Genomic DNA, 13366 nt, shown 5'->3' on the forward strand with positions numbered 1-13366 from the left:
ACCTAAATGTACATAATATTACACATCAATTATATCTTAATAAAATTAGAAAAATAATACTTGAAGGAAAGAAATCTGGAGAAAAATACTGCAAAATCCTTTGAGACATGTTAAATAATATTTGAATAATTAGAGAGAAATACCACATTTCTGCCTGAGAATGAAGTGAAGTGAAGTGAAGTGAAAGTTGCTCAGTCGTGTCCGACTCTTTGCGACCCCATGGACTATACAGTCCATGGACTTCTCCAGGCCAGAACACTGGAGTGGGTAGACTTTCCCTTCTCCAGGGGATCTTCCCAACCCAGGGATTGAACCCAGGTCTCTTGCATTGCAGGCAGATTCCTTACCAGCTTAGCGAACAAGGGAAGCCTGCCTGAGAATATTTAATGTTAAAAACGTCTTATTCAGGACTTCCCTGGTCATTCAGTGGTTAAGAGGCCTTCTTCCAATGCAGGAGACACAGGTTCAGTCTCTGGTCAGGGAATTAAGATTCCACATGCTGCACGGCAACTAAAGCCTCGAGCCGCAACTCCTGGAGCCTGTGTGCTCTGCAGCCCATGGGCCACCCAGTTAGAGAGCCGTCAGGCCACAGGGAAGAGCCTGTTCGTGACAATGAGAGATCCTGCATGCCACAGCTACCCGACCCGGCCAAATAAGTATTTTTTTAAAAGATATCATTCTTTCCATGTTAGTGTATACATTTAACACAATTCCAAATAAAATATTAAACGAATTGAGTATTCATCTGGAGAATAAACAAGTGAGAAAAGGTGAAAAGAAAAAGAAAGAAAGAATAATGAAGGGGGAACTTACTGATTAATAATAATGAAACTAGTGTGATAAACCAAAAACCTAACTTATTATAAAACAAGTTAGCTATCTCTGCCCTGCTATATGTAAAAAATTTCATGAGTAATAAACAAATCGCTTCTCAACTAATAGGATAGGATGGGATAGATTTGGGGCAGGGGTGGGAAACCCAGTTAGAATCTCTCTTCCTACCTGAGAAGTCTCACATTCTCAGGGCTCACTCTCATAAGTCGTGCAGCCAAATTTGTACTGGGAAATTTATCCTAGGTCATGATTTGACTTAAAGAGAACAGAAAGAGAAACTTTAAGCCTTGAAGTCAAGAGGATTTGGCTTTTTAATACTGTTTAAAATACGCATCTATATTTGTATAAATATGCACATTTATATTTATTTGCTGGTTGGTGCTTTTGATAGTTGATGACGCTTCTTTGGTGATTTTGTTTGGCCTGTGTGGTCACTGGAAAAATGGGTCAAGAGCCTTCCCAGGGGCAACAGAAGCTAAAGACTTATGTGTTGGGGTTCATTTCAAATTTAACCTAAAGGGTAAGGTTGTAAGATTCATCCTGGTCTAAAATCATGTTACTTCTTTCAACAATATTTGTCTTAACCTGTCCTAGTGACACTATGACAAAATAGTTCTGTTGCTTACGCTTCAGGTAGAAAAATATCTTAGTGTTCTTAACTATTAGATTTGAATTCATGGGCCCAAGGACAAATTATTTACTTTGAGAAACTATAAAAAGTAAACTTTACAAAACATTTTAATACTATTTAATCTGTGGTTGCTTATATGTTGATAAAAACATAACTTTATCAGCTGATAAATCGCTAAAGCAAGTTTTTATAAGATTTGATTGCCCCCCAAATTAGACAACTGTGCAGAATATTTATATAAAAATAGGGTTATAAAAGAGGAAAATATGTGCAACTAAAATGAAGGAAAGAATAACGTAAAGGGAAAATAATGGATCTTATACCAGTTCAAGGAATGTGATGCGGAAAAGCACCAAAGGGAGGGGATGTAGAATCATGTGCAACAGAACCCTCATTCATGCCAAGCAGATGCAGGCTACATTTGTTTCATTTCTGTGAGGAAGAAAGTACAAAAGCCTTCCAAGATGTGCAGCTGCTTGAATTCAATAGCTGAATGTATCAAATAATTTCAGTTTTTACTTAGAAAATTTCAAAGACAAATTTTAAAAATCATCAAAGCTAAGTTTTTTCTGTGACTTGTTTCAATATAAATACCTGTCAACCTCATCTCTACGGTGAGAGAGCATTTTTTTAAATACAACACTATTACCTTAGTAATATCAACTTAATTATTATTACTTAATAACTTAAGCCAAAGCCTTTGACTGTGTGGATAAGAACAAACTGTGTAAAATTCTTAAAGAGCTGGGAATATCAGACCACCTTACCTGCTTCCTGAGAAATCTGTATCCAGGTCAAGAAGCAAAGTTAGAACTGAACATGGAACAGCAGAGTGGTTCCAAATTGGGAAAGGAGTACATCAAGGCTGGGTATGGTCACTCTGCTTATGTAACTTCTATGCAGAGTACATCATGCGAAATGCCGGGCTGAGTCAAGACTGGAGTCAAGACTGCAGGGAGAAATATCAGTAACTTCAGATATGCAGATGGCACCACCCTTATGGCAGAAAGAGGAACTAAAGAGCCTCTTGATGAAGGTGAAAGAGGAGAGTGAAAAAGCTGGCTTAAAACTCAACACTTAAAGAATGAAGATCAAGGCATCTGGTCCCATCACTTCATGGCAAATAGATGGGGAAACAACGGAAACAGTGGGCTCCAAAATCGCTGCAGATGGTGACTGCAGCCATGAAATTAAAAGACGCTTACTCCTTGGAAGAAAAGCTATGACCAACCTAGACAGCATATTAAAAAGCAGAGACATTATTTTGCCAACAAAGGCCCGTCTAGTCAAAGCTATGGTTTCTCCAGTAGTCACATATGGATGTAAGAGTTGGACCACAAAGAAAGCTGAGTGTTGAAAAATTGATGCTTTTGAATTGTGGTGTTGGAGAAGACTCTTGAGAGTCCCTTGAACTGCAAGGAGATCCAACCAGTCAATCCTAAAGGAAATCAGTCCTGACTATTCACTGGAAGGACTGATGCTGAAGCTGAAACTCCAATACTTTGGCCACCTGATGTGAAGAGCTGACTCATTTGAAAAGACCCTGATGCTGAGAAAGAGTGAAGGCAGGAGGAGAAGTGGACGACACAGGATGAGATGGTTGGATGGCATCACCAACTCGATGGACATGAGTTTGAGCAAGATTCGGGAGTTGGTGATGGACAGGGAAGCCTGGCGTGCTGCAGTCCATGGGGTGACAAAGAGTCGGACATGACTGAGGGACTGAACTGAACTGAACTGAATAACTTACTTACCTACCACCTTAATTATTGTTGGAATATTTACCAAAAAGAGATTCCAGTGAATCTAAATAAAAATGCAGTACAGCTTGGTTCCTTTGGCACACCAGATAGTTTTGAATTAAATGTTAAAAAAAAACAACACACTAAAACCACAAAGTAGAGGAAAATATAAGTGACTGTTTCACTGATCTTGAATTAGGGAAAGATTTTCTAAGCACTGAAGCAATGGGAATAAATCAGAAAGGAAAATATAAATACATTTTTACTACATAAGACTTCTCCTCACTGAAGCTTCATACACAAAATTAAAGGAAAATGACAAACTGGGAAAAATATTTCCTACAGTTTTGAACTAGTACCTAAGAGTCTTAATACAGAAAGAGCTCTTACAAATCAGTAAGACATTCTCTCACAGAAATCAGCTATACTCTTCTTGTTCTCAGTGCCAAGCTTGTGTTAAGGCTAGCTCCTTTTCAGCCTTTAGTTCTGGAAAACCTGCCTAATTGGTCTTCCTGCTCCAGGCTTTTCTTTCTGAACTATCTCTCACACTGTTACCAGAGCTATCTTTCTAAAAGGCAGCTGACTTCCTCGAAATTCCAAATGATTCCCTATCACTTACATAAGAAAGGTAGACCTCTTTAACTTGGCATTGCATTAAAGATGTTTCTTCTCACCTTTCAGCCTCTTATTTTATGGCCTGCCACCTTGTGAATCTCATGAGCTACTCGGACTTCTTGACTATGCCAATCTTTCCCTCATAAACACACAGCCTTGACTATTTCTTTTCCTGGACAGCCCCTCTTCTCTGCTCACAGGACCGACCTCATCTGTCCAATCCCTACTCCTTCTCTAATGCTCTGCTTTGTTCAAAGCCTCACTTGCCTTCCCAAGAAGTCTGCCTCTCCTCTGCTCCTTCCCCAGTACTTGGTGTACATCATTATTAGCATTTGCTGGATTATAGCTTTACCATAAAGTTAAAATGTGCTTTAAATTTATATGTTTAAATATAATTAGTCATCTTGATGTCTGTTACTGGTCCCTACTCACTTCTCAAGAAGGAGCATCTTTATTCAACTTTGTATTTTTAAAAAAGCACATATATGCGCTTAGTAAATGGTGTTAAATAAGAGAATGTTTAATTAGATTGAAGGAATCAAACAACTTATAGTGGAAAATGAATTCTAGAACTTTTTAAAAAGGGATATATAAAACTTCCAAGTATGTGGGCACGAAATTGAGAACACTTTTAAGTAGAAATTTTCTGAAGACTTGTAGTAAGTGGAGATTACTTAAAAACTAATAATGCATTAAAAATAGTTTGTTTTCATTTACGTAGAGTATTTGGGCACTCTAAAATTTGTTTCACATTGTAATTTTCTCTAATAAAATGGGATAACACAATTTTAAGAATTACATATATTCCAAACTAGTAAAGAACAAATTAAAGAAATTATAATTGTATCACTACCACTGCTAGTTACTGCTTACTGGAAACATGTTAAGTAAAATAACAGACTAACATTCTTTTCCAAAAGTGGAGAAATTAGTTCAATTCTATTGCTGCTTTTGGAGAAGGAAATGGTAATCCACTCCAGTAATCTTGCCCAGGAAATCCCATGGACAGAGGAGCCTGGCGGGCTACAGTCCATGGTGTCACAAAGAGTTGGACACGACTGAGCGACTAACAATTTACTAGTTCTTCATGGCACTGTGTGCCCACTTACAAAAGAAGTAGTTACTATTTCTGCCCTCAAGAAGATAATAGTCCATTTGCTGGAATAAGATGCAAACACACAAAAATAATCAGAAAACAATTCAAGGCAATATCAGTGGTTAGTATAAAATCTTGTGGTATAGTAGCTACATGGTGAAGAAGTTGAAAAGTAGTCAGGGAAGACCTGATTGAGGAGGTACTTGGTTTGAGCTTGGAAGTATAAGGAGGATTTGAGCTCTTGGAAAGGAGGAAGGTACCTTGCCTGGGAAAACATCCTACCTGAGATTTTTTCCATCTCTTCCAACAGCTTTTCCAGGTCTTTATTCAGGTCTGAGAGCATTTTCAGCATGTTGTCATAGCTTCTCTCCCCAGGGCCGGGGTCAGCCATCTAGGGAGTGCACAGAGAGGAGATGCGCTGAGACAGGCTCGTGTCTCAACTCCAGCCCCACTCCTCACAGCTGGGCACCCAAGCCAGAGAACTGACGTTGTCTTTACCTCCTCTTATCTTCCTGACCTAAAGAGTCAGTAATGTCTGACTCTTTGCAACCTCATGGACTGTAGCCCACCAGGCTCCTCTGTCCATAGAATTCTCCAGGCAAGAATGCTGGAGTGGGTAGCCATTCCCTTCTCCAGGGGATCTTCCTGACCCAGGAACTGAACCCTAGTCTCCTCCTTTGCAGGTGGATTCTTTACTCTCTGAGCCGCAAGCAAAGCCCCTTCCTGAACTAAGGGGTCACTAAAACTCGCCAATTTCATTTTTTCATGGAATAAATATTAAATCATCTATGGGTCAGGAAGACTGTGCCTGAAAGCCACCACTGAACTGAACCCTGCTCTTGTGGAGATCACAGCCTGGTCCAGCTCTTTGAAGTCTCTTCCTTCTTCCTTTCTGTTCTCCAAGGCTGCTGCTTTAATAGAGGTCCACTTCATTATCCACTATTGATTACAGCTTTACTGGGTGTCTACTAATTGCCAGACATCTGCTATGGTTATGGGGACACTGTAGTGTATCTGAGGATTCAAACAGACTGGATGCCGTCATAGAGTTTCCATTCTAGGGGGAGAGACTGAAAATAGCCAAGTTAACAGATTCATAAAGATACCTTGAGTTTGTGATCACTGCTACAAAGAAATTAAAAGAATGGTGTAATAAAGAAGACTTTTCAGAAGAGTGATGCTCTGGCCTGTAAAGTCAGAGAAGTCCTTTCTAATGTAGTGACCTTTGAGCTGCCACTTGAAAGATAAAAAGGAGTTGTCTTCTGAAGATTGAGGGGAAAAGTTCTAGACAGAGGGAATGGCTCAAGAAAAGGTGAGAGCCGCCCTAGTGTGTTTTAAGGGATAGAGAATGGAGCTGTTGAGAGTGATAGGACATGAAATCAACTAAATAGTCAAGAACTTTGCTTTTATTTTGAGAGTGATGAAAAGCCACTGGAGGTTGAGGGAGCAGGGGATCATGTGATTATGTTTTAAGGTAACAGCACACTTCAGCTGCTGTCCGGAAAATGGACTGCTGCAGGAGGTCGAGAGGAGGAAAGAGTGGGAAGATCTATTAGTCAAGAGAGCACTAAAGTGGTCTAGAGATGACAGCACTTGAACTTCAGTGATACTATCAATATTAAGTGAAGTGTTCTGGTTAATCTGTGGAGGATGAGCCAACAGCACTGGGTAGAGGACTTATGCCAAGGTTTGCAGGGGCAAGTGGTGGGAAGAGAGAAATTGAAATGATCCCTAATTTTGATGAGAACAACTTGGCAGGTGGTGGTGTTGTTAATGGAAATTGGGAAGACCAGGAGAGGAGCAGATTAGAAGGAAAACCAGGTGCTCTACTTTTTGGAGGCGGAGCTGCTGCTCAGTGCTGCATGCGGGATCTTAGTGCCTCAGTCAGGAGAGGAACCCAGGCCCCTTGTAGGGGAGCATGGAGTCGTAACTGTTGGCCCATCGGGGAGTTTCCAGCTGCTCTATTCTGAACGTGTTGCTACTATGGGATGCCTATTGGTGGTGGTTTAGTTGCTAAGTCGTGTACGACTTGCGAGCCCATGGACTGTAGCCCACCAGGCTTCTCTGTCCATGGGATTTTCCCAGCAAGAATACTGGAGTGGATTGCCGTTTCCTTCTTCAGGGGATCTTCCCAACCCAGGAATCGAACCCGGGTCTCTTGCATTGCAGGCGGATTCTTTACCGACTGAGCTATGAGGGAAGCCAGGCCTCCAATTGGAGATCCAAATAGGCAGCTGAATACAACAGCCTGGAGTTCAGGAGATAGGCTGGAGCTGAAAATATGAAGCTTGGACCTAATGGTAGAGGCTCTCTTCATCTTTCACTTGGACTATTGTCCTAGAATTGTAACCGGTCTCCCTGTTTGCAGCTTCCTCATGTCCAATCTATTTTCCAGTTCATGCCCTGAGTGACCTTTCTTAACATGCAAAATGAACCATGTCATATTGCTTGAAACTCTTCAATAGCTCCTATTTCTTTCAGGATAAAATATAACCTCTTTACTATAGATATAAGAGCCTTCATAATCTAACTCCTCACTGCCACTATTCTCATCTGGTTCCAAGATGTGTGTTTCAAATAACTGAAAGCCTTAAGAGACCCAACATTTAATGAGATGTTATTTAAAATTTACAAGAGTTGTGTATTTACAAGAGATGTAATGAAAAACTATCCATGAAACTAACACAAAACTCTGGAAAGTTAAAAAATCTCTACAGTTTTCTTACAAAACAGCTAAGTAAGTACAAAATGGAATGAAATAATTCTGTCATGTGGGTGGTTACAAAAACCTACACGAAAGTGAAGAAATAGGTAATGACATAATTCATATCTAAGCTGTGTGGACTGCTTGCTTAATTCATTAAGTTATAAAGTTTCACTAACATTATTTTATCTATACATTCAACAGTTATTTATTGAACATTATTTTAGATTCTGAAGATAAAGCGCTGAGTAAAACTTTAAAATCCTTGGTCTCATGGAATTTATATTCTAGTGAGGAGAAGAAACAAATAAACAAGATTAATAAGTGAAGTAAATAAAAGTAGGGAAAAGTACTAAAGAAAAAAAGTCAACCAGAAATGGAAGGTGGGAGAGAATATGTATAGAGCAGTGACTGTTCTTTAGATAAGTGTGCAGGGAAAGGCTTTCCTGAAGTGATTTTGACTAGAGACCTGGAGGAAGTGAGAGGATGATGAGTCATACAGATATGTGGGGAAAGTGCATCCCATGCAGAACAAACAGTTAAAAGCAGAGGCCCTGAGCTAGGAGCCTACTGGATGAGTGGGAGGAAGAGCCACTAGGATGGTACAGTTGGAACAGACAGAGGGAAATGAATAGTTAAGTAGAAAAGGTCAAAACATGGTGGGGCAAAATTGAGGTGGGCCTTATAGGCCAAGACTTTGACTTTTCCTTTGAGTGAGATGGGAGCCTCAAAGTTGATAATCTGATTTACATGTTAATAAATCACTAGGTTGAGAACAGTTTATACGCACATGGGTGGAGGCAGGGAGACCAGTTAGGAGGTCATTGGAATAATGCAAGTGAGAGACGGTTGTCTGAGGAGGCCTTACAAATAGCTGGGAAACTGAGAAAAGAGAAGTTAAAGGTAAAGGAGAAATGGAAAGATATACTCATTTGAATGCAGAGTTCCAAAGAATAGCAAGGAGAGATAAGAAAGCCTTCCTCAGTGATCAATGCAAAGAAATAGAGAAAAACAATAGGATGGGAAAGACTAGAGATCTCTTCAAGAAAATTAGAGATACTAAGGGAACATTTCATGCAAATATGTGCTCAATAAAGGACAGAAATAGTATGGACCTAACAGGAGCAGAAGATATTAAGAAGAGGTGGCAAGAATACACAGAAGAACTATACAAAAAAGATCTTCATGACCCAGATAACCACAATGGTGTGATCACTCACCTAGAGCCAGACATCCTGGAATGAGAAGTCAAGTGGGCCTTAGGAAGCATCACTACGAACCAAGCTAGTGGAGGTGATGGAATTCCAGTTGAGCTCTTTCAAATCCTGAAAGATGATGCTGTGAAAGTGCTGCACTCAATATGCCAGCAAATTTGTAAAACTCAGCAGTGGCCACAGGACTGGAAAAGGTCAGTTTTCATTCCAATCCCAAAGAAGGACAATGCCAAAGAATGTTCAAACTACCACACAATTACACTCATCTCACACGCTAGCAGAGTAATGCTCAAAATTCTCCAAGCCAGGCTTCAACAGTACATGAATTGTGAACTTCCAGATGTTCAAGCTGGTTTTAGAAAAGGCAGAGGAACCAGAGATCAAATTGCCAACATCTGCTGCATCATAGAAAAAGCAACAGAATTCCAGAAAAACATCTACTTCTGCTTTATTAATTATGCCAAAGCCTTTGACTGTGTAGATCACAACAAACTGTGGAAAATTCTTAAATAGATGGGAATACCAGACCACTTTACCTGCCTCCTGAGAAATCTGTATGCAGGTCAAGAAGCAACAGTTAGAACTGGATATGGAACAAAAGACTGGTTCCAAATTGGAAAAGGAGTACGATGTTGTCACCCTGCTTATTTAACTTCTATGCAGAGTACATCATGTGAAATGCCAGGCTGGATGAAGCACAAGCTGGAATCAAGATTGCCGGGAGAAATATCAAGAAGCTCAGATATGCAGATGACCCCACCCTTATGGCATAAAGCAAAGAAGAACTAAAGAGCCTTCTGATGAAAGTGAAAGAGGAGAGTGAAATAGTTGGCTTAAAACTCAACATTCAGAAAACTAAGATCATGGCATCCAGTCCCATCACTTCATGGGGAAACAATGGAAACAGTAAGAGACTTTATTTTCTTGGGCTCCAAAATCACTGCAGATGGTGACTGCAGCCATGAAATTAAAAGATGCTTCCTCCTTGGAAGAAAAGCTATGACCAACCTAGACAGCATATTAAAAAGCAGAGACATCACTTTGCCAACAAAGGTCTGTCTAGTCAAAGCTATGGCTTTTCCAGTAGTCATGTACAGATGTGACAGTTGAACCATAAAGAAGGCTAAATGTCAAAGAACTGATGCTTTCAAACTATGGTACTGGTGCTGGAGAAAACTCTTGAAAGTCCCTTGAATTGCAAGGAGATCAAGCCAGTCAATCCTAAAGGAAATCAGTCTTGACTATTCATTAGAAGGACTGATGCTGAAACTGAAACTCCAATACTTTGCTCACCTGATGTGAAGAACTGACTCATTGGAAAAGACTCTGATTCTGGGAAAGACTTGAAGGCAGGAGGAGAAGGGGATGACAGAGGATGAGATGGTTGGATGGCATCATTGACTCGATGCACATGAGTTTGAGCAGGCTCTGGGAGTTGGTGATGGACAAGGAAGCCTGGCATGCTGCAGTCCATGGGGTCACAAAGAGTTGGACACGACTTAGAGACTCAACTGAACTGAAATGAGATAATAACAGCTCAGATCAGCATAGGACTGAAGGAAGTAGCGTGAAGGAGGACCGAGGGAGGGCAGACAAGATTTGCTGATGAGTCATTGTGGAGTTAGGTACAATCCTAAGGCATTTGATTGGGCAACCAGAAATGGTGGTACCATTAACTGAGACAGGGGAAGACTGGAAGAAGCTAGTTTGCATGGGAAAGAAATAATCCAGTTTTGAACATATGCTCATGAGGCATCCAAGTGGGAATACTGAGTAGGCAGCTGAATAAATGAATTCAAGGGAGAGATAGAAATGTGGGAGTCATAAGCATATAGATGATATTTAAAGACATAAGAATGGGTGAGATCAAGGGAGAAAACACAGATGGAGAAGTGGCTCAACATCAAGACTGGGGAGATGCAAAGGAACCAGCCTAAAATGCTGATGAAGAGGGGCCACAGAGGTAGAAGAAACAAGAGAGTAATGATCTGGAAGCCACGGGCAGACTATTAGAGAGTTACTGAACCCCAGCCAGTGTCCTCTGATCATAATGACATCTCAACAAGCTGGAAAGACACCTCTAAAAAGTACAAGACAATGGGAACTATACTCAATTTTTTGTAATAACCTATAAGGAAAGCAATCTAAAAATGGATATAAATATATGTACGTAAAATTGAATCACTATGCGGTACACCTGAAACCAACATGACACTGAAAATCAATTATACTTCAATTTAAAAATAAATAAAAGTATAAGATAATGAAACCCTAAAAATCATATGGGTGAATAATTATAATTCTGGGAAGAAAAGAAATTAAAGTAAGAAATATTAAAAGCATAAAACTACAGTTTTGCCTCCTTGTCCAAAAGTAGAGTGTCTGTACAAAACCTTTCATAAACCAAAATGGCATAAGGCAAAGCAGTAATTACCTGAAGACATATCTTGCTAACAAATACACAAAATAAATCAAGATAAAGCATAGATGCTCACAAAGCTCCAAGCTGTGACACCTTGGTGCTGAGCAGAGTGTAGTTCCTGGGGAATGAGCTTGGCGTTGCCACTCTCACTGTTTGGGGTGCATACTGCCTCTATATGACTTGTTGCAAAACAAAATCCTGGATGCCACTTCTATTTTTCACCTTTTTTTTCTTCCCATACATGAGAAAATCCGCTTCAGATTTCTCTTTGTTAGTAAAACAGGTACTGCTGTAGGTTTTTCATAAAAGTGAAATGGTATAAAGTGAACTTTGCAAAGCAAGGGATACCTGTACCATGACTCTGATATTATATGCATTTGAATGTTTATGAGAATTTGGTTAGCTTTGTCATTGGAGTTTAAAATGTGAATTTTAAATATGAGTTTAAATGTGAGTTTAAATATGGCTTTAATTTTCAGTAAAAATCTTAGTAAGTTTATAAGAGTACTAGGATATTTAAGAGAACTTGAGATTTACTCTATTTATGAGTTTTATTTATGATTTTTATAAGAATATATAAGAAGGTAGGAAAATTTATTATTAAGACAATTGAGGTATTTAAAGAAATAGGATCCATTAAGTTTATAATTTAAGTTTGCAAATGGAACAAAAACATTAAATTATTATTAAAAATACGCTAGAGCTAAAAGAAGATTAAAAATTTAGAGTAAAATAGTCTTATTTAGAATAAACAATCTAATAAATAATCTCATTTAGAATAAAATTTATAAACTAAGCTTAAAGACTCAAGGAAGACTAGAATTTTAGATTAGTAACTTTAAAAAATAAATCTTAATTTTTAAAATCAAAGTAAACATTCACTTTACTGACAAAAGTCCATATAGTCAAAAGTATGGTTTTTCTAATAGTCATGTACAGATGCAAGAGTTGGATCATAGAGAAGGCTGAGTGCTGAAAAATGGATGCTTTTGAACTGTGGTACTGGAGAAGACTCTTGAGAGTCCCCTGGACTGTAAGGAAATCAAACTAGTCAATTCTAAAGGAAATCAACCCTGACTATTCATTGGAAGGACTGTTGAAGGTGAAACTTCAATAATTTGGCCACCTGATACAAAGAGCCGACTCATTAGAAAGACCCTGGTGATGGGAAAGATTGAAGCCAGAAGAGAAGGGGGCGACAGATGATGAGACGGTTAGCATCACTGACTCAATGGACATGAATTTGAGCAAATTCCAGGAGACAGTGGAGGACAGAAGAACGTGGTGTGCTACAGTCCATGAGGGTGCAGAGTCGGACATGACTTAGCAACTGAATGACAACAACAAACATTCAAACATTTCAAATATTCAAACAACAACATTCGAATTTTCTGTTTAAATAATGCCTTTGAAGTCACAAAAGCTCACACTTATCAGTATTGAGCCACATCCTCATATATATCCTAGGCTTCAGTCATATTAAATACATAATTTTGCAAATGTGGGTACCTACCATATGTCAAGCTGGTGGCTCAGAGGTTAAAGCGTCTGCCTGGAATGCAGGAGACCAGAGTTCGATCCCTGGGTCGGGAAGATCCCCTGGAGAAGGAAAATGGCAACCCGCTCCAGTACTCTTGCCTGGAGAATCCCATGGAGGGAAGAGCCTGGTAGGCTACAGTCCATGGGGTCGCAAAGAGTCAGACACGACTGGGCGACTTCACTTTCACTTTCACCATATGTCAAGCAGTACCACAAAAAGTAAGGATTAAAAAGATAAGTACACCATCTTGTCATCAAGGAAGTCAGTTTGGTAAAAAGAAGCTTGTAGAGCAAGATTCTACAAATTGCAATAGTCACTCAGCCAAATGTCCTTGCTCAGTTTCTCACCAAAGCCTTCTTCTATAAAAAGGCCATCATAGCCATGTCATTAAGAAAGCTGAGCTCATCATGCTCTCTCTTGCCTTCATGCTTTCATCATTCTACTGTTTGAAATGTTAGATTGAAACTTAGTCTTGTCTGGGAGATAGAGCTCCATAGCACTACATTTTCTCCCAGTTGCCTCAGACAATTCAGTGGGTAGTTTTGAGAATGACTATCAGTATAACTGG

The 13366-nt window shown here is 39.5% G+C and overlaps 1 protein-coding gene across 1 annotated transcript in view; it reads right to left on the reverse strand.

Moving 5' to 3' along the window:
* The window catches only part of SYCE3 (synaptonemal complex central element protein 3), a 29864-nt gene that overhangs the window by 13926 nt on the left and 2572 nt on the right, over positions 1–13366 (reverse strand). The window contains exon 2 of the mRNA XM_005701591.1: positions 5201–5309. Within this exon, the coding sequence (XP_005701648.1) occupies positions 5201–5309 (109 nt within the window). The remainder of the gene's footprint in view (positions 1–5200; positions 5310–13366) is intronic.

Source organism: Capra hircus, chromosome 5 (genome assembly GCF_001704415.2).
Source record: "Capra hircus breed San Clemente chromosome 5, ASM170441v1, whole genome shotgun sequence".
NCBI lineage: Eukaryota > Metazoa > Chordata > Mammalia > Artiodactyla > Bovidae > Capra > Capra hircus.